The 24,434-nt window shown below is 50.0% G+C and overlaps 7 protein-coding genes across 7 annotated transcripts; 3 read left to right on the forward strand and 4 right to left on the reverse strand.

The window, feature by feature from the left end:
- Positions 1–1,893: 1,893 nt before the first annotated feature.
- VTN77DRAFT_1893 (uncharacterized protein) lies at positions 1,894–5,463 on the forward strand (the record flags this gene model as incomplete). Its single annotated transcript, XM_069417674.1, has 2 exons — positions 1,894–2,816; positions 2,877–5,463. 2 exons carry the CDS (start codon positions 1,894–1,896, stop codon positions 5,461–5,463), a joined length of 3,510 nt encoding a protein of 1,169 aa, XP_069279679.1.
- A 2,638-nt stretch (positions 5,464–8,101) lies between these two features.
- On the reverse strand, positions 8,102–11,094 carry VTN77DRAFT_1894 (uncharacterized protein; the record flags this gene model as incomplete). The annotated part of the gene is made up of 2 exons (XM_069417675.1): positions 8,102–10,110; positions 10,176–11,094. The coding sequence occupies 2 exons, from the start codon at positions 11,092–11,094 to the stop codon at positions 8,102–8,104; spliced, it is 2,928 nt and encodes a 975-aa protein (XP_069279680.1).
- A 2,017-nt stretch (positions 11,095–13,111) lies between these two features.
- Positions 13,112–13,493, forward strand: VTN77DRAFT_1895 (uncharacterized protein; the record flags this gene model as incomplete). Its single annotated transcript, XM_069417676.1, has 2 exons — positions 13,112–13,177; positions 13,290–13,493. 2 exons carry the CDS (start codon positions 13,112–13,114, stop codon positions 13,491–13,493), a joined length of 270 nt encoding a protein of 89 aa, XP_069279681.1.
- Positions 13,494–15,361: 1,868 nt separating this feature from the next.
- Positions 15,362–16,166, reverse strand: VTN77DRAFT_1896 (uncharacterized protein; the record flags this gene model as incomplete). Its single annotated transcript, XM_069417677.1, has 4 exons — positions 15,362–15,662; positions 15,725–15,817; positions 16,047–16,062; positions 16,130–16,166. 4 exons carry the CDS (start codon positions 16,164–16,166, stop codon positions 15,362–15,364), a joined length of 447 nt encoding a protein of 148 aa, XP_069279682.1.
- Positions 16,167–17,338: 1,172 nt separating this feature from the next.
- On the reverse strand, positions 17,339–18,121 carry VTN77DRAFT_1897 (uncharacterized protein; the record flags this gene model as incomplete). Its single annotated transcript, XM_069417678.1, has 6 exons — positions 17,339–17,455; positions 17,522–17,623; positions 17,683–17,754; positions 17,833–17,897; positions 18,000–18,017; positions 18,115–18,121. The coding sequence occupies 6 exons, from the start codon at positions 18,119–18,121 to the stop codon at positions 17,339–17,341; spliced, it is 381 nt and encodes a 126-aa protein (XP_069279683.1).
- Positions 18,122–19,058: 937 nt separating this feature from the next.
- VTN77DRAFT_1898 (uncharacterized protein) lies at positions 19,059–21,518 on the reverse strand (the record flags this gene model as incomplete). The annotated part of the gene is made up of 1 exon (XM_069417679.1): positions 19,059–21,518. One exon carries the CDS (start codon positions 21,516–21,518, stop codon positions 19,059–19,061), a length of 2,460 nt encoding a protein of 819 aa, XP_069279684.1.
- A 258-nt stretch (positions 21,519–21,776) lies between these two features.
- Positions 21,777–23,013, forward strand: VTN77DRAFT_1899 (uncharacterized protein; the record flags this gene model as incomplete). The annotated part of the gene is made up of 2 exons (XM_069417680.1): positions 21,777–21,889; positions 21,954–23,013. The coding sequence occupies 2 exons, from the start codon at positions 21,777–21,779 to the stop codon at positions 23,011–23,013; spliced, it is 1,173 nt and encodes a 390-aa protein (XP_069279685.1).
- Between the last annotated feature and the right edge of the window lie 1,421 nt (positions 23,014–24,434).

Below are 24,434 nucleotides of genomic sequence, written 5' to 3' on the forward strand. Positions count from 1 at the left end.
GATTACGGGGCATGCCACGTCCTATCTTGCGCGTGCTGCATGCTGGTGAAAAAAACTGCACTATGAGGCGTATCCCTTGCATATTGGCGGAAGTACGGAGCTGTACAGTAGGAGTAGTAAATGCTAAGTCTGTATGTACTGCTGAACATATGTACCGTACAGTCCATGTGGAAAGAGAAAAAGGCAATATTTGTTAGTCTAGAACCAGAGATTCTTCTGCCATTACCTTTTGTAAGTAAAGCAGTAGTAGTAATTCAGCTGGGCTAGGTACCAGTCGGATCGACGGAGATAATTCGGAGAATAACAATGCGATTGTACTACGTATGCAGTAGTTCGCATGAGATATATGCAGGGGAAAAGGTAAGAAGAAAGGTATTTTTGTATGATGGTGTTAGCTACGTCTGAAGCCAGCTTCATTGATTTTTTTTAATCCTGGCTACTCCGTAAATAGGCGGGTTAAAATGATCGGAGACAGTGGGGTCCGCCAAGACTTCGTCTGGATCGTCGAGACGAAGGCAATCATCATGATTTAATGCTGTGTCAGACGAAAGACTTGATTAAAAAAAAATCAAACTCTTGCCTGGCAGGCAGATTCTGTCGAGATATCATTCCTGTTGACTCTCAGCCAGATAACAATGACAGTGCGCCGTACGCTCAGTCGCATTCTTCAGTCCTGACTTGGCAAAGACCCCCTTCTCCCTTCTCCACCGGCAACCTCGAAGCCGTCAAGAAACTATCTGCTCGCTAAAGAACCCTCAACAGAACCTGCTGAAACTCGCCCCAAGAGAGACCTGCAGCCAGAGCGCGAAAAGCAGCTGCGATTGAGCTGCACCTGAACTGCACCTCGACTATTAATTCCCGGATCAGCTAGACGTCGGCATCTCGCACGCTTTTCTCTCTTTAAACTTCGCGTCTTCGCCAGTAGTTCATGCTCATGCTCAGCTCTGAATTAGCTGCTTGCTAGTAGGCTCCTGCGGCTGTTCTATCCCGAAGCTGCCGACGCCAACAGGCCCCGTCATCGGCTTCGTCATGGCCCACTCTCGGTCGGATCGACTTGGGGAGATCCCGAAGTGTCGTAAGAATCCTCTGTTCATCCTGATGCAAGCAGACATGAGCAGCTCGTCTGCCATTTGAGCTGTATCATGCCACGACTCATGCCTGCGAGAACGTTCACGGGCATTGATTCTGTCATTGGCCCGATCAGAAGCGAGTGCTCTGTACGACTGGTAGATGTTTTTGCGTGCAGATCCACCGTAGGAACAAGAATAGAAGAACCGCCGTAAATAAATGTCGTCATGTCCCTGGGCTCCTGGGGAAATCGAGTCTGAATGGACTCCTGGCTGAGCAATCATCGTCGTCTCTTGTCTTACGCGATCCATTCATCCTTGAACCTTCTCATCAGCCTTGCGGCTCCCTCTCCTCCATCCGGCGTATCCCCTCTCCATCCCTCTCTCCGTCGCCATCCTCTCGGCGTCGATCTCCCTTTCGTTCAGAATAGATCGCTCGCCTGTTTCTTCTCCTTCTTACCTGACCTGAGGCCACCATCGCCTCCTCTCCCCTTCGTTTGAGTTTCTCCTCAACCAAGTCACCCCTCCGTTCGTTCCACTGTTTCACTTAGGTTCCCTCACCTCACGGTTCACCCCCCAGAACCACCCACACCACGCCGTATCTCCGTCTACTCGTTGATTCCTGCTTACTGACCGACACCCTCGTTTTGGAACCTACTGCCCGCCCGCCTTGCTTCCTCCCCTAGTTATCCGGTGCATTCCAGAGGAACAGGAGACTGCGTCAAGGAGCTCGTATTAAACCGTCTCTGGTGCTATCTATATGGTTTGACCACTGCCCTTTTACTCCTCCTCCTCGTTCGTGGAGAGCTGGCCTCTCCAGTCAGCAATGGCACACAGCCAAGGCGATGTCCAGGTCTCGTTGCCTCCCCCCGATGCTCTCTCCCACCCGCCTTCCTTCTCGGCCGATCCCGTCCCATCCGCAGATGACGACCCCGACCTCGACTCCGGGCCCGGGTCCCCCGGAGTCAAGACGACCTGCAAGACCGAGTCGCCGGCCAAAGAGAAAGAGAACTTCCTGGCGGGCAAGGGCGTCTTTCGCCGCGTTACGCTTCGCTCTCCGAACGGCAGGTCCAAAGTCGCCGGGTCTCGTCTCACGCTCTCCTCCGAGGAATTGGATGCCACGCTGAAGGAAAAATCTCACAATGTGGCTGCGGGAAACAGCAGCAAAGACGCCCAGGATGCTGTGCCGGAGCTGGTGGCACCACCCCCCAAGGCTCGTGCTCGTTCGGTTTCCGGCAGGATAGCCAACCTCGCGCGGAAGACATGGATGTCATCCTCGTCGCGGTCCCCGTCCCCGGCTCCAAAAGAATCGCCCAAAGAATCGCCCAAAGAGACACCAAAAGAAGCACCCAAACAAACGCAACGAAGAGCGTCCCGTTCTCGAGAGCAATCCCCCAAACGGCGAGTAAGCGCCCCATCGGCCGAGTCATCTCCTCCAAAAGGAGACCCCGAGGATGCGAAGACGGCAGCACCCGCGGAACCCACACGCAGAAAATCCGTTCTGAGCAAGAGACCGTTGAGCGCCTTCGTCTCCCGGAGCAAGCCGGAGGAGCCCCTGTTGAGCCCGCCGTCGGACTCCCTGCGAAGCAAAACCTCCTTCGAGAAGCTGAAGTCCCTCCACGTCTCGACTCCAGTTCTACCTCCGCTTCCCCGATCTACGGCATCCTCCCTATCATCATCGGTGGAGCTGCCCCGGAAAAAAGATGAGCTCTGGAGCGTGTTTCGAGGATTGGAGGCAGACTATCAGAAGTATGTGTCTTGAACTGTAGCAGCTGGAGGTCTCCAATGCTGATTGATATCCTCTCTTAGGTTCCAAGCCAAGGCCAATCCGCTAAAGGTCGGCGTGATTCGGTCAGCGCTCCTCCCTTTCCTCAACCGCTATGCCTCCCATCCTTCGGTCAAGATGCTACGACCTGAAGATCTCGACCGCCGGGTGAATATCCTGAACAAGTGGTGGACGGGCTTACTCGAGATGCTGAATGGCAAGAATCAGTCGATTTCAGGAACTGACCGACCGGTGTACCTGGAAGCTGTTGCAGGTATCATGATGCGACCGGAATGGAAGATCCCTTTCCAATCCTCCCTGCTGCCTAATGCCATGTCCCAGTCGTCTAATTCCATCAACCAGCTGTCTAATTCCGTTCAGATGCAGCCGGCCTCGATCGTGGGGTCGAACAGCTCGCTCGATTCTAGTGGATCCGATTTCTTGACAGAGTCCATCTATCACAATATCCGCAATATCTTTATCCAGAATCTCCTCTCCCAAATGACGTTTGTCGTGGAAAGGATGTCGATGAGGCATGCACCGGCCAGTCTCGTGTCATTCTGCGGGAAAGCGTGCGCCTACGCTTTTTTCTTCTGCCCCGGCGTGGCTGACATGCTGGTGCGATTGTGGAATACGCCGTCAGACATCCTCCGTCGGGTTCTCGCGGAGTCGGGCGTATATAGGGGTCTCGAAGGACGATCGGCTGCTCAGGAGCTCGCTCTGAGATTTCCCCCCGCGGTGAGACCGTTGGCATTTTCCTCGCATGCGGCTCTGGTCCGGTACCTCCGTCAGAAACCGGATATGCCGTTGAGTACGGCACAAATCCCATGGCATGGCCCGTGGCTGTCTCGTTGGTGCGGGCGAGACACGGACCTCTTTTTCGTCTTTGTCAAGTACTTCCATACGCTGTTTTCCGAGTACATCCCGCAGGATACGGAAAAATCGAAGCGCATCCTTGCCCCGGGCATCTTGCCGGTCCATGGCCAGCTGCTGGTGGTGTTGGAAGACACGCTCTACAGGCAGTCCGGTCTGCCGATCCCCGAGAATCCCCATGCCGTCAATTCGATCACGTTTGACGATTTCATGGAAGGACCCGACACGTCCGTCTCGGCGCTGCCTCTGGGGTCCGCCAACTGCCATCGCTCGATGGCGGAAAACCGCCTGATCATGCTCTTGCGAGATATCTTGTCCGAGTCTTCCCAGGAACCAGCCGAGGCACGACGGTTGTACGCCGAATCGTTCACCAGCATTCTGAAGGCGGCGGCGCGGAGGACATCGCTTTTCGACCACAACGCCTGTTTCGTGCTGTGCGACTTTATCGAGGAAGCCCTCACCATCATTACGCGGTACTGTCAATCGATCCAGACGGAGCTTTTTGACTGGAAATTCTGGCTCGATGTCTGCAAGCAGATGACTCGCAGCCATAATTCGCTGACCGACGTCCGGGTCTTTGCGTTTATCTACTGCGTCTGGACTACCTGGACCAGCAACGAAGAGAGAAAGCGGGATCTCTGCCTGGGGTTTCTCCTGCATGAGGATTTCTTTTACCGTTACTTCAGCCATTGGAGTCCGATGGTGCGGGCATATTTCCATCGGTTGTTGTGTTGGAGGGTCGCCCGATTCAACAGCGACCCTTCTCCCACTGACTCGGAGATCTACGAGACCCTTCTGGACCGGCTGGAACAGATTTGGGCCTATTATCTATCTTTTCAAGCGGCTGCGGCGAAGGAGCTCAAGGCTCCGATGTCGTCTGCGCCTTGCAGTCCGGCTCCCGGGCGGAGAATCATCATCATTCGCAGTGACAACCAACCATCTCCATCGAGTCTCTTTGCGTCATTGGACCGGGCCGCCCCTCCCGCTTCCACGCTGCAGGCTGGATTCCGAAGTCATGGCATTCTGAAGTTGGATCCGCAGGGGTTGCCTCCGGAGTCCAACTCGCCTCCAAGGAGAAGATGGAGTATCCTGAGGTCCATGTTCGGTGGGAGCGCGACTCCGAAACCGAGCGAAGACTCGCCTCCTAGCAGCAGTTCGGACGAGTCCGAAGGAAATTCGACGGAGACAGCTAAAGATGCCAGCCGACGGTCCAGCCAAAGTAGCAGCCCAGGCAGCAACAGCAACAGCAGCAGTCAAAGCACGGATGACAGCGACAAGCGGCCTCCCACACCACACCAGCCCTTCTGCTTCCGGTTCTCACTCGAATGGCTGGACCGGCCGCAGTGGCCCAGCAAGAACAAACGTCTGTTCACACCTTCTCTGCCTGTTGGCGCACAGTTGCACGTTCAACACCGTCGGTCGCTGGCCAACCTTGCTCGGGCGGACCAGGGACCTGAGGATGCGATCGACATGGACGCCGACGGTGGTGACCAGCGGGACACGGACGGCTCTACGGCCGGAACACAAGAATCGCTCGTTACGAGCAAAACCTCGGTGGAGGCCTCATCTGAGGTCGAAGTTCGCCGCCCGCGCAACGAACGGCTGGTGGCGAGTAAGTATGCCGGTCGAGCTCTTGCCGAATGGGCGCAAGTGGTCTCCGAGTGCGACAACTTCTTCGAGCGACGACGCGACGAGGGGGTGCCGAGTGACCGGTTGGTAGAGACGCCCACTCTGGGAGTTGACAGCTTCCGGAAGTGATTGTTGACTTAATTTTATTATGATTTTTTCATAAAAGTGTCGGTTTTATATCGATGTCCTACGACGGCAAGTCATGCCATTTTCTTGTTTTATTATTTTACCGGCGTCTGTCTAATCTCTTAATCTTTTTTCTTTTCTTTTCTTCCCTTTCTTTTCTTTTTTTTTTCCTGGGATGGAGAAATCTTCTCTTGACATTTCTTTCTTCCTGACTTGACTTGACTTGACTTTTTTTTTCCCCTTTCTCATGCTATGCCGGATACTCACAAGGGGGCCACCACCGTTGGCATCATTCGTCATTTCGTCATTCTCTGAATTTCTTTCCTATTTTCTTTCCCCCCTTTGTTTCTTCTTTTAATTCCTTTCTCCTCGGTTGTTAAGTGTTGACATGATGATTGCAACATTACATACCAGGGCAAAGGCAAAGGCAAAGGCTTGCACGGTTGGCTTTCGCTGGTTTGATTGATTTTTGTTTGACTGACTGGTTGACTACCGTACATACCTATAGAGATAATTTCCTTTTGTCTTGTACATAGATCCATGCGAACAATTACATAGAGATTGATTTACTGACTGATCTAATGAGGGAGGGTGGTCGGTGTTCGTGACTGTTTCCTTTCCTTTTCTTTTGTGCCTTTTTCTTTCTTTTTCTTTTTCTTTCCTTTTTTTTTCTGGTGTCCTTTTTTTTTTTCCCTAATTCCAGGATGTGAAGAACCTGAGTACCTTTTTTTTTCTTTAATTTTTACTAAGTCCTTCCGTGAGTCACCAATTCGAATTCGAATCCAAATTCGAACGAATAAATGAAATGTCCGGACGAATAGGGAGATTGATTTGACTCATTTATTTATTTTATTTTGTCCATTGGAATTAAATTGATCACTTAATAATTAGTGTTTCTGTCAATTGGAATTAAATTAATAGATACGTTATTTATTATCACTATAATGATTAATTACATCGTTGCAAATAAATAAAACTAGCTCCAGGTAATTAAATCATTCATATAGTTATAGTATTTATTTAGTATTTTTAGCTGGATATGTAGCCAACTCCTGTTTATCTATGCGCATCGATATCTTATATATATAGATATATTCTTTTGATTTGACGAGTTGGGGGACCTAGCTGCTTTCTCTCTGATATAGATGTATACTTTCTCTCCTTTTTCTTTTTGGCGCACATAGCTGAATTAATTAATTCAAATGAACGAATTGTCATATGAATTAGGGAAAATAATATCAACTGAAAAAATTAATCTTAATTTGACAACTACATGTACAGGACATACATGCATCATATATAATTTAATTAAACTAGCTTTATAAGCAAGCTGATATTCATAATAGGTACGTACCGTACCCTATTTAGCTGGGTATGAATTTCCCGATTTTCATATATATGCACTATGCACATGTGTGCGTCTTTCTCTGTTTTTTTTTTTTCGTTCCCCCTCATATATATTTCTGAGCCCTTAGTCTTACCAATTCGAATCGAATCGAATTTAAGGAATGAATGAATGAATGGATAGATAGATGATAATAATAATAATAGGGAAATTAATTGAATTGATTTGATTCATTGATTGGAATTAATAGTCAAATTTCAATTTCAGTTTCAGTTTCAGTAATTCAATTCATTGAAATACTACAAGTTACCCCTCCCCCCCTCTTATATATATAGTCTAAACCTGATATATCAATTTGAAGACTTACTTAGTAGAGTAGAGTAGACGGAGGGAGATCATATTGGAAGAAAGGCACTATATAAAATAATGACTGCTCTATTATAGGAAAAAAATAAGAAAGATAGAAGGGAGAAACAGAAACATATATATATATATATATATAGCAGTGAGGAATATTGGTCAATGGCCTAAACATCATCTATTAATAACTGAACTAAGCTTAAGCTGATATTCATATATACATACATAGTATTTAGATGGATGTAGCTAGCTCTCACAACTTCTCACATGTCATACAAACTAGGAACACAATGTCTAGGATGTAATGTAGGGTTAGGAAAGGGGAAACAAAGAAAAAGAGAAAGAGAGGAAGAGACACTAAAACAAAAAGAACCATTGCTTCTTTCTTTCCTTCTTTCTTTCTTTCTTTGCAAGAGGTGCTTGTTTGCTCGCTTGTGTAACAAACCCAAATCCCATTAGCTAGTAGGTTTATCTAGAAGCTATGTGGCAGTTTAGAACGAAGAGACTAAGCTGGGGGACGAAGCTATCTACGAGGTCCAGCGAGATATCTGACGGATTCTGCCGGCCATATGCCTCACTGCCTAATGCACCGCCTAATTCGGACCGTCACAGCTTGTACCTTGTGCCTATATTCTTCTGTACCTGCCTAGCTAGGTATATTTCACACTGAGACATGCATAACGTAACAACATGAATCAGCACATGAACACATGAATACATACATACACACATACACATGAGTAAACTAACAATGGTAGTGTAGTGCAGATTCTAGGAAGGAAGGGAGGAAGGCGTTGATGGATCGTTTAATCATTTGTTCATTTGTTTGAATTCCGTGCAACAATAGACAGACAGACAGACAGACATTCACAAGTCTCACTTGGTTGAGTGAAGGAAACAAAGAAAAGATTTTTGGTCTAAACCAGTCAATCAATTTCAAACCTCCGGATAGGCGTCGCTGTCAGATTCCTTCTTGCTGTCAGCAGACGGGGCCTGCTCCTCTTCGGAGACAGTCTCTTGAGATGCAGAAGAAGCCTTGCTTTCTGTGTCGACAGCAGCAGCTTCAGGTTCATCTCGCTCTGGTTCGACCACTGGCTCCGGCTTGGCTTCAACAGCATCTTCCGTCTTTGCCGTAGAAGTTGCTTCTGGGACAGCTGATGTCGTCTCATCAGCTTGAGCTGTGGTCTCGCTCGTTGGGAAGCTAGGCACATCGGGCTCAGTCGGTGCCTCGACTACAGACTCCTTTTCTGAAGATGTCAAGGTCGCCTCTGTAGAGTCTGCCGTCACAGGCTTCTCTTCCTTCTCTTCCTTTTCTTGCTTTTCTTCCTGTTCTTCCTGCTCCTTCTGCTCCTTCTGCTCCTTCTGCTCCCTCTGCTCCCTTTCCTCCTTCTCCTTCATAGTCTTCCCAACAACCAAGTTCCCATCCGCATCCACCTGCCACACGTTCCACGCGTCTATGATGCGAATCTCCGGTATTGACGGAAGTTTCGTCTCCGTGGCAGCAGCAGCAGCCGGTCTCCTCCTTGGCGGTCCCCGAGCGCGTCCCTTGCGGGCATCGCTCAGAGGTCCCCTTTCCGCCGGTGCTTCCGGTTCCTCCTTCTTCTCCGCCGGTTTGGGCGGCCCCTGTGGGCCGAGCTGCAGACGAGAGTTCAGGTTGGACAGGAAATCAGCCTTCAGGCCCGCTATCCTGCCGCCATTAGGTCGAGTAGGGATAGTAGGTTTGGGCTTGGTCGCCGGCGCCGGCACCGGCGCACCATTCTCGGGCGAGTCACGAGTGATAGGCTTCGACGGGCGAGCAGGGATCTGCGGCTTGGGCCGATCGGGGATCGCAGGTGCCTTCCGCACTTCGGTGGGTGAGCTGCCTTTCTCCTCGGGAGAGGCATTCTTCGAAGAAAGATCAGCCTTTGCAGGCCTTTGAGGTCTGATAGGAATGCTGGGTCGAGGAGGGATAGCAGGTTTGGCGGACGCATCGGGTGGACTCTTAACCTCAGGGTCGGACGGCTCTATCGTCGTGACCAGCTTTTGGCTTTCTGGGGCATCCTCCCAAATATCTCGACTAGGGAAACGCTGTTTGATAGTGTCCAGTCGTGATGGCCCTCCTTCATGAGTCTCCCCATGGGAGGCCACCTTGTGCGAGTCGATCTGCTCCGTCTGCTTCCTTCGAGCCTCTTCGGCCTCCAGGGTTTCGAATTTGCTCTCGGATTCATCTCTTGGCGGCTCCGGTGTAGAGACACTGGCGTGCAATTGCAGACTATCTGGAGTGTCTTCCCAGATGTCTTGACTGGGGAATCGATGCTCGGTGCGATTTTTGAAGCGTTCCGCAGTAGACACCGGCTTTGCGGATTTCTCATCGTCGGGGAACAAGGGCTCATATTCTTCCACATCCGCGAGAGGGGCATGGGTGTCCTCACGTTCCTCACCACGGGAGTTCCATCGTGACAGGCCAGCAGGAGCGCCGTACAGGCTGCTGGGTCGACTGCCGGGTCGACTTGCCGCACGACTTGCCGGACGACTGCCCGCGGCGCTCGGGGTGCGGCTTCGGACTCTCTCCAGGTCAAGGTAGTCTCTCCTGTCAATAGTGGGCGAGATAGCGGGATGGAGGAAGGCTGACTCCGGACGAACTTCATCGGCAGCCAGAATGGGTTCGTCGTGTTCCACGTCTCCTTCCGGACCCTGGGAGGCATGGTCTGGGGTTTGAGCATACCCATCAGGGTGATGCAAATGATGATAAGGATCATTCACGTGGATCACACCAGTGTCACTGCCCGCTGCCGATTGCGCACTGCGGGTTCGCTCTAGTTCTGCAGCTGGGAAGCTCGTCTTGCGCAGAGGAGACTCCACAGCTGCCTGCGATGGAGGGGGAGAGGCCAAACGGGAAGTGTACTCTTCCGAAGCAATGTAACCGACTTCCTCTTCTGGGGTGCCAGTCACGGCAGGAGAAGTACCTTTTCGTTAAACAATTGTCAGTATCGGTCTATTCAGGTTTCCAGTCGAGAGCGGCGACACTCACCAAGACCACTGCCCTTGGCGGCCGAATTTCGGACGATGCGATTGAGATCTTCACTGCTCAAGGCCCAGTCGGGGCGTGGGGCGATTGCTGGCCCATACTGGCCCTCTTCTCGAGCGAGCTCATCGGGATGCTTGTCATACCAGGCCTTCTCAAACTTATCCGTGGTGTGGATACCGTGCCCGTGGAGACCGTAGCTGCCTGGCGGAAGGAGAATTTCGCGACCACTGCGTGTGCGCTGGTGGTGGCTGGTGGCCGATCCTGTGGGCGCGGGGGACGGTGCCTGCACGTCACCCGCACCGGGGTACATCGGGACCCGCTGTCCAATCTCAGGAATGCCGTGCTCATCGTCAAAATGAAGGGACCGGCGGTTGGTGGATGCGGTCGATGATTCGGCACGCGAGCCATTCGGCTTGGAGTACAAGGAGCGACTGCGCTGCTCCAACTCGTCATGAGAAGGGGACGGAGCTTTGCCAAAGCCCGCGGCAGCAGCCTGCAGAGAGTCAGTGCGGGTGACCGCCTGGACCCTCGCCTTCGCGCTGGATGAGGGCAGCGATGGCTTGGGAGCGTGCAGTTTCAAGTCGCTGCTAACGTTCCTCGTTTTGACGGAATGCTGGTGTTCTGATGACGACGCCACGGGCAGGTCTTCATATTCGATTCCTTCCTCGCCCAGAGACGGAATCGTCACGCTCGGGGGACGCGGTGGAGGATCATGGGAGGTGGTACGGGTGAGGCTAGAGCCGTTTGGAGGGTCATTCAAGGGAGAGGGGGCGTAGCTATCCCGCAAGGGAGAGACGGAGCGGTCAACCCGGCGATTGACGGGACGAGGAGGGATCTTGGGCATGTCGGAGGGAACATCAAGATGGGCACGCGGCGACCTGGACGGTCGAGGCGGTATCACCGGGGCCGATGGTGCGGACATTGTGGTGAGGGAATGTTATAAAATCGTTTCGGAAGCCGTGGCGGGCACAGTGTGGGAGAGTGGGAGCTGCCAACGGAAGAGGATAAGTCAGTGACTGAACCAATGAGTCAATTCATATAGTACGGATCAAAGCAAAGTCAGTCAGAAGAGAGAACAGGCGGAGCACGAGGACAAACAATTGAAATGTCGTACTTGGTGACGTGCTCTCTTTCTATGACTAAGACAGGGTGTTGGAATGAGGCTTTTTTTTCTGGACCTTCTTCCTCCCTCTTTAGCCGGGGGTAACCGATGGTGATAAGAACGGGCAGTCGTTCTTGAAAAGTGTTTCACAGAAACATGTTGATGAGGAATTTTCAATAGACAACTGTGCCAGCCTTGAAGACTTAAGTTCAGTTAAAAAAATATATAGCGTGCTGGTCTAACGATTGCAAGCTGCAGGGTTGGGGGAGCACGCAAGGCCGGGGAGGCTTATCAGAGGTCGATTCGATAGCACGGTGCTCACCGCCTTTGCCTCGAGCACTGACCAGTCTGGTGACTGCACAAAAAACAAAAAATGGAGGGGCTCGAAAGAAAAATAATAGGGGAATATCTGCGGGAATAGCTGCTGGAATATCTGGTGCCTTACCTGAAAGCAATTAAGTAGGAGCAGTACTGTACAGTTGTCCTGAGAGCTCCGAGAATGGCTACTATTGGCCGGGAGCGCCGAGAAGCAGAGAAAGGTACCTAGGTAAGAGATGCGAAGACGGAGATGGCTCGGCAGACCTAAAGACGAGGAATGAGCATCAAATAGAGCCAATTGAAGGCAACGTGGACGATCAGACAGAATAGAAGCAGGACGTTGGAATCAGTCGTCATTGACTCGACCATCGATCGCTGGGACAAAGAGATAGAAATAGCATTGCCAAGGGGCCCCGTCGGTGATGTATGAGATGCCTGCGCCAGCACCAGCCCCGTATGCTTGCTGCCACGGCCCACTTGGGCCTCATGCGCGGTCGTGTGACGCCCTTTGACGCCATGGACAGGCCCGGCAACGCGTCCTGAACCGTATTGTAACGACTCCGGGTGAGTGAGCCAACCGGGGTTGCCGTCGCATTAACCCAATGACCATGTAAGCGACCTTGATTGGCCGATAGGCTCTGCCCTGTGGGTTAGCGCTGTCTGAGGTCATGGATCCTGCTGCATCCGAGCATCGATGGATGGCTTTGCGTGGTTTTCCTTCCCCTCCCCCGCTATGGCGAGATATACCGACTGCGCCACGGAAGTCCCATACCACTCTATTCCGTACTTCGTAAGGAACAGGGGAGAGGGAACCTGGATATCACACGCAAAAGATCCAAAGAGAACCAGCAGATCTCGAATCCAGAAGCTGCAGCGCTACGGCAGATCTGGATTCATTTAGCTGGGATAATTCGCCTGTCATCGACCAGGCTAGAGAAGACTAGATGTATCTAATGTATCAAGGGGAAGATAGTACTACTAGTATGCCAATGGCCGTGTATTCATTGCAAATGTTTTTATGTGTTACCAGCGGTTATCTTGACAATGTTGGCACTCCTGATTAGTTGTCATTGAAATTACTTCTTTTAGTTACAGTCCACCAAGTCGACACTGGAATCCCGACGTTGTTCCTAGAAAATCAAGCTGACGATTTCAACATTGTCGCGTGGCACGGTAGAAGGCTGCAAGAGGAAAAGAAAAAAGAAAGTTAAAACACTGCTACCTGGCGGTTGATCCTTGGTCTTTAGCGCTTCCAGCGGGTAGAAAATTCTGATTTGATTTCGTATCGACAGGTAATAATACTTTAAAGCAAACTCTTTCTTATCTTAAGGGTATTTTTTCCCCCTTAGATCCTTGTTCAACAGCATGTGCCACGATGTCTGCTGCATGCCACGTTTAGTTGGGTTATTACTTGGGTACATGTAGCTAGGTCTGGACCCTCGTCTGCCAAGTTGCGACTGCCAAGTAAACTTGACGTGACGTTCAAATGTGTTTGTTTGCACAAGCAAGACCAGGCCACATGGACTACATTACAGAAGTATCTTCCAAGTTTTCATCTCAAAATCCGACTCGTAGAAGTACTACTGTGAGCTGGAAGAGTGACGAATTCACGATTCCTTCCCCAACAAGTCTTTCTCCCAAAATAGGAGCCGACTATTACCTAAGACGAGGCTGATCAGCCTGACGATGGTCACTAGACTCGCCACAGCCAGAGCCCGGTGGGCCACAGATCACGGGTCGACGATCGCCCAGTTCCAGTGGCCACCGGAAGCTTCTGTAACTTCTTCGACCTGATTCCTTCCGTTATCACATCATCCAAGGAGTGGTATCTTTTGCAAGCACTGGCAGGTTTCCAGGCCTTGCCAAGAGCAGGCACGAATCTCGCCCAGACAGCCTTTTGACCTGTCAATGCGTCCAAGTTGTGTCATTACTATTTAGCTAAGCCTCAAGAACTCTATAGTAGAACTCTACTGCTGGCGTCAGTAGGGCATGCACATGACATGATATGGCATGGGAGTTATTTCCCATGAAGATCGGGAATTCCAACTCGTCCTAGTTAAAATATTATTACTAACCCCTCATCTCAGTTTTTTTTTTTTTTTGGATCTCCTCCTCCCTCCTCTTCCCTCCTCTTCCCCGACTTACCCCACATTTTCAAATTCAATAGCTCTGTAGAGGTCTGGCCTCATTGCACATTATACTATCAGTACTGTACTGTACAATGCCTTCGATTCGCCGATGAACAACTGTGAGATTGTCCTAAAATGGTAATGGATAACCAATTGGTATGTGACTCGGAGAATCGTTCTCGATTTAGATAGGTATGTACTGTACACTGTATATACACAGGTGTATACTATCGGATTATATCTCGTAATATCATTTCAGTAAGCTACCTACCTAGTTCTACGTCTTTCCCGCTGCTCGATCATTTAATATTTGTAGATCATAACCCCGCTGTACGTACGCACCTTGTACGTATGCACATCATACCGCCTATTTCCCCGCATTCTCGATTACATCAGTCGAAAAGAGGGGATAGGTAGGTAACCAACTCGCAGGGATAAGAAAACAAGCAGAATGGCTGGTTGTGATGTTGTACAGTGCCTACCGACTTAACCTTCGAACCTAATGTACAGTACAGAACTACTTCCGGCTAGAAGAAATAGACAGGAAGAAAACCTTGCATAAGCGCAGGACATCACGAGAATTGATCTTCCTGTGTAACAAAGGTATTACTACTGCGTCTGGATTCTACTGTGGTGCACAATATTATGCGGCATTTTTTACTACACCTTTTGTTATTTCCCAGATGCTCATTACTTTTTTGATATCTTGGTGAGAATAGTAGCTAGACAGTACAGATACGAAGCAAAGTTCTATGTCATTGACTGGTTGCAAACAATTGTCTCATGAACCATTCATTGCATGTCAGTTTCTTGATAAGTGCTGATGTATTTTAGATATGCCTCAAGATAACTTTCGGCAAGGTGTTTCACATTCAACTCAGATGCGGGATTTTAAAAAGAGATTGATAAATCGCTCACTGTCCTCCGAGTTGAGTGCAACTCAGAGAGAAAAGGTGATCGGCAAACCGCTCACTGCCCTCTCTGCGTGGGTACGTTCGGCGCCCTTGTTCTGACAGGGCCCTACAAGAGTCATCCAGTTAGTCAGTCGATAATCAAGCCGATCTGATAAGATCAGAGATCATCATCTTTATCAAACATCAATCAAGGATTCAACACGCTTCACAACTCGATATGACACCATATAACTAACTAGACATGGGAAGTACAATACAATACACGGATATATACCTACCTGATAAGACTAAGGTTAGCAGGTGGTGGTGGTAATTAATGGTAGTATCTAAGCAAGGGGTATGTATAATCGCTAGTATTTCAAATCGTCAAGTCGAACGGATACCTTGACATCGTGAGATCGTGATGCAATTATGGGAGGATCCTGGATGAGAAGGGGGAGAAGAGGAGAGGGGTTTAATACAAGATTCTCTCTTTTCTCTTCTCTCCGTCTCTGTTATCTCAACTTATTCTCCCTAGTCACGTCCTAGCAAGGAATGCCTCGTATAGCAGTTCTGGGCCCACAAGACAACACAACACAACAACACAAGAGTCATTCCAACTGCAGAGTTAACGAAAAAGACGACAGCATTCAAAGAGACTCCCGTTCATGTCAACAGAAAGCAGAAGAAAAAGAAATCACTGCCATCAGTCATTCTTTTCCAAACACACGACAACGACATCAACCATCACACAATCATCTGAGCAAGGCCCGAACCACCAAGAGTCTTGCTGCCGACAAATTCCTGGCTCTTAAGACCAGCGAGGAGGTAGAAGCAAGAAGCAACAAGGAGAACGACAGCAGCGGCGATTAAGCTGGATGCACCAGAGATAAGGCTGAGCCACTGAACAGCGCTCATGATCGCGTAGACTGCTGCGCGCATGTAGTTGGTCGTGAATTTGCGGATGAACGAATCAAACTTGGACGAGGTCGGGCAGATCCTGAGCAGGAAGGGAATCTCGATGAAAACCAAAACAAATGCGGAGCAGCTACCAAGGTAACCCTACATTAGCTAGATTTCAGAAGGGTTTTATGGCAGGCCAATACTCACAGGCATATTATACTGAAAGGGATTCGCAGAAGGGGAGCGAAGATGTTGGCAATGCCCAGGGCAAGGCAGAGGATAATACACAGGACGCCCGTCCTAGATGGTGATCAGAATCAGCAAAAGGTTTCATCCATGAAATGAGATCTAGCGCAGTGGCCCAATATCCCATTCTCCACTCTGAAATAGGCTCAAACTGGTGTATTGTAGAGTCCTTAGGGTGGGCCATCACTGCAGATGTCGCTTGCTCTGGACACGCATGCAGAGTGCAAGTATCTTGTGCACTTGTACTAAAGCAAATGACTATAAAGGGGTTAAGGATGCAAACCATTGTCCGTAGATGCCTGAGAAAAGCGTGCATTGTTAGCTCCTAACCTCTAACTTCAACGCAACACAGAGGGGCAAACTCACTAAAATTCCGCGAGCGGAACTCCTCAGCCAGAGTCATTGTGATTGTAGTTCAGGAGGAGGAAGAAAGTAAATGAAAATTATCGTAAGACAGAGGGGCTGGACTGCGTTCCTGATCTTTGCTGGGATCCAGACGGGTTACCGTTCTAGGTAGTCTCGTGGCGTAAATTCGTCGTTAGAATGGCACTGAATCACTGGCGTTCAGTTGTGCGATGCTTTCCCTCCCTGTCACTCCTGATGAGCAGAGCAGAAAAGTCGGTGGCTTAAACAGGCAACTATGGAAGCTGAAGCTTGAGGACGGTAAACAACAACGTGGAAGTTTAAGATTCCGCGACTGCGGCTTTGAAGCGCGACAAGCTAAAAAGGGCCGAGACGTGGAAGCCCACAAGCCTACGACTTGCGCGTCTTTGTCCCTCAACGAACCATGAAACAAAGGAGCAACTAGTGGATAACACACATTCAGATCACTGCACGTCAAGATATTTTTGGAGATGAGTTAACAACGGGTGAGCTTGCGTTCTCACTGCTCAACTGCTTGGCGGTCTGCCGCAAATTAAATCAACTACTCTGAAACGGGACAAGCGGCAAGCTGCCCGAACCTTCGCCACCGACAGTGACAAGTGAAAAGAGCAATAATAAATCGTTGAAGCGCCAAAAAGAATTAAAAAAAAATATGTATTGTGGGAATGAAAGATTACGAGTAGAAGTCTTCACTATGAGGCTTCTTAAGTAGGCTGACAAGTATGGAGTACTCAGAGAGGCTTTCCACCTTCGTCGATGCAACGCGTTCATCGAGGCTTGGATCGTATTATAGAACTCTGGAGCCTGGAGGTGGATCTCCGGCACCAGCGCCTCCGGAATGAGACCAGACAAGCAGCAGCCAAATATCTTCAGATTTGACGAACTGCCTTCTCAGATGTCAAAAAGGAGATAAATGATCGTGTGATTTGCTGGGTGAGCGCTTCCACATCTAAAGACCCTCTCTGCAAAGGACATAGTAGACTCAACTCGATCAAGACTGATTTTCACCACGCGATGTCTTTGCCTCCTCGCCCTCGTGCAGAACTCGAGGTCGATAATTTGCTCTTACTCCTACATCGATCTGCAATCCTCTTCATCCCAACGTAACAATATTTGGTATCAAGTATCAGTCATGGTTTCCATTTCCTTCGCATTCTAGCCAATCGAACGGTATGTCTTGAGGGTTTATTTTTACGAAGCGCTGTAGATCAGGCGGAAGACGTCGTTGAAGACAAAGTAGCTACCCTGGCCGTCAGGAAGTAACTGGAAAGCCTGGGTGTAGCTCATGGGCTTCTGCTCATCGTCCACCTAAATAAAATCATTAGATCTGACGTTGAAGACCAATTTCGACATGTAAGGCAGTCTTCGACCTACCAGGAGCGCACCGGTGACCAGGACCAAAATACCGCCCGATTCGCTGCTGGGCTGGGCATCCAGCGTTGCGACTTGGTGAACAACCTTCGTGAACGGCAGCGACTATCCATGCCTCAGCAATCTCGACTGACAATCGTATTTCGGCATCAAAGGGAACTTACGGTCAGCTTCTCGATGATAGCAGTTCTTCCTTGGATCGCGGCCGTTTCGAAAGTGAGCATCGACTGGTCGCGCTGTATATTTTCCCGTCATGAGTTCATGTCCATCATCTCCAAGAATAAGCCTCTGATATATCGAGGGTATTCGCTTACGTAGAGAGCCGCGAGATTGGCCCGGTTCTCATCGAAAGTCTTGTAGTAGAACTGGACGAATTGCTCTGTGTTCAAGATCGTTAAAGTCAGGATGTGTTGCAAGGCGCGAATTCACCTGAACAAATAACAGGTAACGCCAGTCAGGAAGGGATGAAAGGAAAACGTACGAGCAACGTTGTTGAAGTCTATGTATCATAAATGAGTCAGCTAGCTACCCTGAGAGATGTGTTCGCATTGCTTCGCAGAAACGCGCAGAAAGAGACGCCAGCAAACAGAACTCACCAGCCATGTTGAAGGATATTTGCAGAAAACCTCAGAAATTATAAACTTGGAGAATGCCACCAATGACGCCTTCCTGCCAGAACAATTCGCAGAGAGGGGAAAAGTAGGGATTGTTGATATGGGAGGAGTGTTTATTGGAATCAAACTTCTGCGACGAGGCGACGAGGAGGGGTGTTGTGGACCCGGTTGGGCAGGCCTGGTGGGGTTGATCGTAATGGGTTAGTGACTTTTGTGTTTCTGTAAATTTCTCTCCCTGCAGCTTCTTGAAGACCTTTCAAACTCTTCACACACACAACTTCACACAACAAGACTGTGTGAGGTAGCATAGCTCTCCCTTGCCAGCTACACAACAGCCATTATTTTCCAGGCTTTATGTCTGATCAGCATTTCCCTTGCCTTACTAACTACAGCAGTCTTCCTCAAAACCAGCAAATGGTTACATTATTGGTAAGTAATGTCATTCTCACATGTCTTTCTCTTTGACGTGCTGCTACCACATGATGTTCTATTCTACATAAACGATAACTTCTGACACTCACACCCATGGAGTGAAACCCTTTTGTTCTCTGATAATGCACAGCATGTTCTGCTATTGTCCCTTGGTGATTTGCATGCACTTTGTGCAAGACAGTAGGCTGACAGTTGCAGGTTCTACTAGAGCTTCTAGGCCCTCATTGAGGTTGACCTCTTTACCGATCGCATCTGAGCCAGCAGTTGTCTACTGTACAACTCCTATTGGCGGGTTTGGTAGCTCTTATGCCTATCAGATAGGTTCACAGTTATCCTGTGTAGATAGATCAGTTATCCTGCGTAGATAGATTCAATGGATGAAATATTCTTAAGGATTTCTGGGTATCTAGCCTCACGTAAAATTTGATCCTCTAATAGACACGAACGTAATCCTCATCCTTCATTGTAAACGAAAGTCAGGTGTCAGACGTAGACTATTCTTCTCCCGAGTCCGAGGCAAACATATCTTCTGCCTTGGGCCGTGGTTTCCGAGCTGGAAGGGAATCCCGCTGCGGCTCGGAAGGTTGTTCTGCAGGCTTTTCCGACGTAGCAGCTTCGGCCGGTTCATCTTCCATTTCTAAAGGCTCCCCATCGATGTTTTCATCTTCCAGATCACTATCTTCCATGGGCACACCATCGATGTCACTCATAGGTTCCCCATCGATATCCCCCTCGTCATTATCAGCCATGGGTACTCCATCATGGTCGAGGTCCATTTTCTGCACTTGGCTACTGTCGATCGCAGGCTTGCTGGGGTCAAACTTCCCGCCCGAGGATGCGTCTTCCTCGACCGTCTTCCATCGGCTCTTGCCCTTGCCGCCGAAAGCGGCGTTGGTCTTCTCTGCCTCGGCTTTCTTTTTCTCTTCCGCCAATTCTTCCTCCGTGAGAGGAGGCTTCTCGAACATCTGGACGAAGTGTTCCTGACTTGACTGGGGAAAGACGCACCAGCCTTCCCAGAGGTTTAAGAGCGTTCCGACACTGCGTCTCCACTTTTCGGCCTTGAGTCGACCCCAGGAGAAAGTCTTTTCCAATCGTCCTAGATGCTCGAACACTTTACGAGACCGGAAGGCGGACTCGAAAAGCTGCCGGTAACGCCAAGCGTGGCGGACGCCGCTTGTAGCAGAAGACGAGAGAATATCTGAAATGACATAGAGACCCACGAGTTTAGCAGCCGACGTGTCCACCTTCTCCTTGGATGGCACACGGGGTGCTTCATCCGAATTCTCGGAAGGATTTGCGTTCTCCACAGTGTCCAACTTGGTAACATCACTCTCCTTGAGAGCTCTATGCACATCATCCCGATCCGGATTCGCATGTGTATAGGCGAAAGGATTGAGCACATTGGAGACGAGCATCTCCACCACTTCTTCTGCGCCTCCACCTGCGTGCTCAATGGCGAATGCTGTCACGCGAGCCACATCTCCACGTCGTAGCTTGGTATTTGCCGTAGGGAGTCTCGCGAGTAGATGAGTCAGTTTGGCTTTTTGGAGAGGGTTCATGTAGCCCACCCCTTCCTCACTCCCGCCGGGCTCTTCCGCAGCATGGCGACGCCTCTCATCCTCCATGTCCGAGTCGTCCTCGTCGGAGGAATTGTAGTCATCATCCGAGACGAATTCATCGATCTGCGTAGTGTATTCGAACCGGATGACTTTCTCCGGAGGAACCCAGCTTGCTCCACCCTCGAAGATTAATGATGAGGCATGCTCATTCCTTCCGTGCCGACTCCTGCTGACCTTGGGGTTCGTGAGGACTTCCCAAAGCTTCCACCGGTACCACACACCGCCGGTACTGCGTGCATCCCACAGCCAGGCCCATTTTTCGTCCTTTTGGACCTCTGGCCTGCTCATGAGTAACGCCTCAAATTCCGGACCGTATTTCAACAAGTTTTCCAATGTCTTATGAATCAACCGGAGCTGCTTCAGATCCGACGGTGGTTTCACCACAACCTGCGCTGCTGTGCCGGCCCTTCCATACTGCGAGCCGTATGAAGCCGGAGGGGCGAAACCACCCCGATGTGATCCTGGAGGAGGTGCACGGTTGAGTCTGCCTGGCGGGCCTTGCGGAATCGCCTTCGCGCCGAAGGGTAGGGAACTAGTGGACGATAGGCCGACATTCACGGGCATACCAGAGTTGATGGCTGCGGAGGAAAGGTGACGAGAAATGGACAGATAATAACCCCAGCCAAGATATTTGTTCTGCAGAGAGCTCACAGCAGAGTCAATATCGGAGCCCGCAGTTTCCTTCGCGAGAGTAACAATAGCGGATAAAGACTTGCGCTCTGTGGAAGCCTGGCCGGTCGGAGGGAGTATCTTCACACCATCCACTGCGAGGGTCGAGGGTATTAAGGCCTTGATGACCATCGGGGACGTTCCTGGAGGGAGAGAGGCTAGGTACAACGTCGGCTTCGCGACCGCTTTCTCGGCATCCTTGTCCTCTGCAGTTCTTTCTTCCTCGTCGGAGGCGGGATCCAGGGAGTTTTCAAAGGCGAGAATTCCGTGCGCGTAATCCCTGTCTCGATCTCGATCCCGAATGAACCCATCGTGAGTTCGTTTGCGTGCCAACGACGGGGGCGGGCCTAAACTGCCTGGACCGCTGTTGCGGGTGCCGGAGCTGGTGAAGTGTCGCTTCGCAGGGGCAGATGGCAGACTTCCTGGCCCTGAGCCACCATGACCAAATGTGTTTGGCCTTGATGTTGTTGAAGGGCGGTTGAGAGTCTCTGGATCATTGTCAAAGGACTTGACAAAATCTTCGTAGACGGCCGCAGTCTCAGCTTGTTCGCGTGCGCGCTTCGCCTCCGCCTCCGCCTTTTGCCGTTCGAACAGCGATTTCTTAGGCGGCGCTGCCAGCTTCGCTGAAAGGTCTGGAAATCCCTTCACTTTCGAGTCCTCCGGCATGATGACTGAAGGGTGACAATGACCCTTGCGGGTGTGTTGGTATGTTGCTGCTGGCGAGGTGGCCAAAGTTCCATTCTGTCGGAGTGGAAGCTGCCAATCAGACTCCGCAGTCAGTTACACCGTCCTATCAGAGACAGATTCAACCTGACCTGAACTTATCAGACTACTTACCCTGCGTATAAAGTCATTTTAACAAGATTGGTTAAATTGCTTCACTAAATTGCTTTTCAGCGTCATTTCAAAGAGAAAACGGCTCTAATGGCCGCCGCTCAACTGCAGGCGCTGCTGCGCTTTCTATCTCAAGATGCCAAAGTACCGCTAGCAACGGCAATGGGGAAGGTCAAAAAGCTCCAGGAAGCTGGTCTTCGCAGGTATTATTCACAGCATGCTGCTTGAAGTCATGACGCGTAGTCTTGACAAATAACATCGTCTTAGTGCCGATGAAATCTCCAAATCGGAGTTGAAGACGCTTCAGGACGTCTTCAAAGATGAAAAGACAGCCAAACAGGTGCTCAACGCTGCGAAGCGAACCGCCAAAAGCAAGAAACGCGCAGCACCGGATGACTCCTTGGCTGCGGACTCCTCATTGTCATCGTCCAAGAAAATGAAGACAAAGGTGGAACTGGGAAGCGATGCGACCCCTTTCCAGATCGAGTCCTCTTTGGCTCTTCCTATCTCAACGGCATCAGAGGAGGAGCTGTCAAAGACAGTCCTTCTGACAAACAGGGCTCCGCTCGTACTGGCATTTGCGGTGTGTGTGACCAAGTACACGATGCCCGAACAGCCTATCTCAAGCCGGCTCAGTCTGGCGCAGACGGTCGTCAGCGCAAACAGCCGCAGCAAGGCTGTCAGCCTCGGCATCGAGAGCGGGAAGAGCGCGGAGGAAGAGGGATGGGGACAAGGCCAGCCTACGGTGAAAGTCCTAGGAAGGGAGATTCCCGTTCTGAAGAGATGGGACTACGATCCAAAGGAAGGTCAACCCAAGGACGATACTCCAACCGAAGCTACGAAGGAGAAGAGTGATGCAATCGAAGACTCAGATTCAAGCCATTCGCCACCTCTCTGGGGACTTGATCTCGATTCTCTGCGAAAAAGGTCTAGCGAGCGTGGTCCCTCGAGTGGCTATGGGAATACTACCGGCCTTCCAATACACACACCAGAGTCTGCACGAGCATATCTGCTCAAGTCTTTTACGATATTCCAGAAACAGGGAGCTGAGAAAGGTCAACATTCTCCATCAGCTTCTTCTCCTAAGAAGCAAAAGGAGAAGAAGACGGATCCATCATCTGAGAAGGAAAAATGCCTGGGGCTGCTACTGCAGGCCATCGACATCGTCTGCCGATCATGGGCGTCGACGCTGTCTGCAGAAGAGCTAGACCAGCGCGCGTGGTCGTGGTACCTGCGGGTACGACCGGATGTGCAGACGGGTGTAGCAGGTTGGGGGGAGAAGGGGAAGGTGAAGCTGGCAGATATCCTAGCTCTGAAAAGGGCTTGAAAAAATCCAGCTTTCGAGATGATGTGCTTGTAGCATACGACAAACGAGGCTCATCTTGGGGGAAAAAAAGATGGTATGTATTGGGACACGAAAATCATATGAAGCTATAATCTGATCAACAGAGTAAGTACGTTCCAACATGGTAAATATCACGATCATCCTCCTTCTTCTTTTTGTTTTTTTTTGTCTTTTTTCTTCTTTCAATTAAAAAACATGCTCCCAGCGCCGACTATCACATTACACATATTTATATATATCTCTCGCCTTTGATGAAGGCTTTAAAAAAAAGCCTGGGCTAACTATGCGTTCTCGAGTTAAGATAAAATCTCCTTCGCAGCACCGGCAGGCTCGACTTCAATAGATGGCGCTATCCCGAGATAATTGTTTTTACAGCATGAACTGTGTCACTTGGGTTAGAGGTTGAGCCTATCTCTCATGGGTTGTCGCTGGTCATATGCCGTCTTCCCTAACGCTGACAGACTGGATCTATTGCTCCTGGATGCGTTGATCGCATCCTGAATATGAACCGGACGCGTCCTCACGAGCACCTTCCCACTCGCATTAATGGCCTCGGCGGATATCACGACCTGCTGCTCCAGGGCCAGACTGTCAGTCGATGAGAAGAACACGAAAGTGGTTTCAATGGCCTCTTCTGTTCCCGAGTACTTCTCGGTTCACGTTCCCACAACGGAAATTGTCTGAGAATAGAATCGCCAGCGCGTTGTCTCTGTATCGCTATTCCACGACACATGAACTGAAATATTCCTCACTCCGTGGGTATTTTTTTTCCGAATGAGACAATTGCTGGCTCTTCACTCGGCCGTTCAGTCCAATTGAAGCGAAACCCGCGATAGCTCTGCACCAGCTTCTCTCCGTGCTCGGAGTCGAGATACGCGTGGAAAAGGACGGCACCGTCGTCACCGACTGCTCCTGCTTGACTCTAGTTCACAAAGTCGAGACTGTGAAGTTTGAACCATGACGACCACCAAGCTGCCAGCTGGTGGATGTCGCCTGTGGTATGTACCATTGATCCTGAAAATGGCGGCGTACTGTCGTGCAGAAATCAAATAGTTTCCGCCAGAGTCTATGTCTACGAGAAGTAATTCCACTCCATGCATTGGTTGAGTCTCGGCCGTTGAAATGGACCCTGTGCACACACACAGAGTAGGAAAACGCTGTCTACCTATTCGTGATGTTAGAAAGTGGCTTTGAAGAAAAGACATCTACAGATGCTGAAATCGTTCGCAGAATATACATTCCTGGTCAACATAATCAAAGCTGTACCGTTCGAACAGTAATTCCCCCATTCTCAATATCCAGTTCTACTCACAACTCGGTTTGTTCCAGTCCAACCGATTAGGTTACGTGGCTTGATGGAAGTAGGGCACTGTACAGTACATGTATGTACATACATTACATCC

This window comes from Rasamsonia byssochlamydoides (assembly GCF_041956645.1).
Source record: "Rasamsonia byssochlamydoides strain NRRL 3658 unplaced genomic scaffold VTN77scaffold_15, whole genome shotgun sequence".
Lineage (NCBI taxonomy): Eukaryota > Fungi > Ascomycota > Eurotiomycetes > Eurotiales > Trichocomaceae > Rasamsonia > Rasamsonia byssochlamydoides.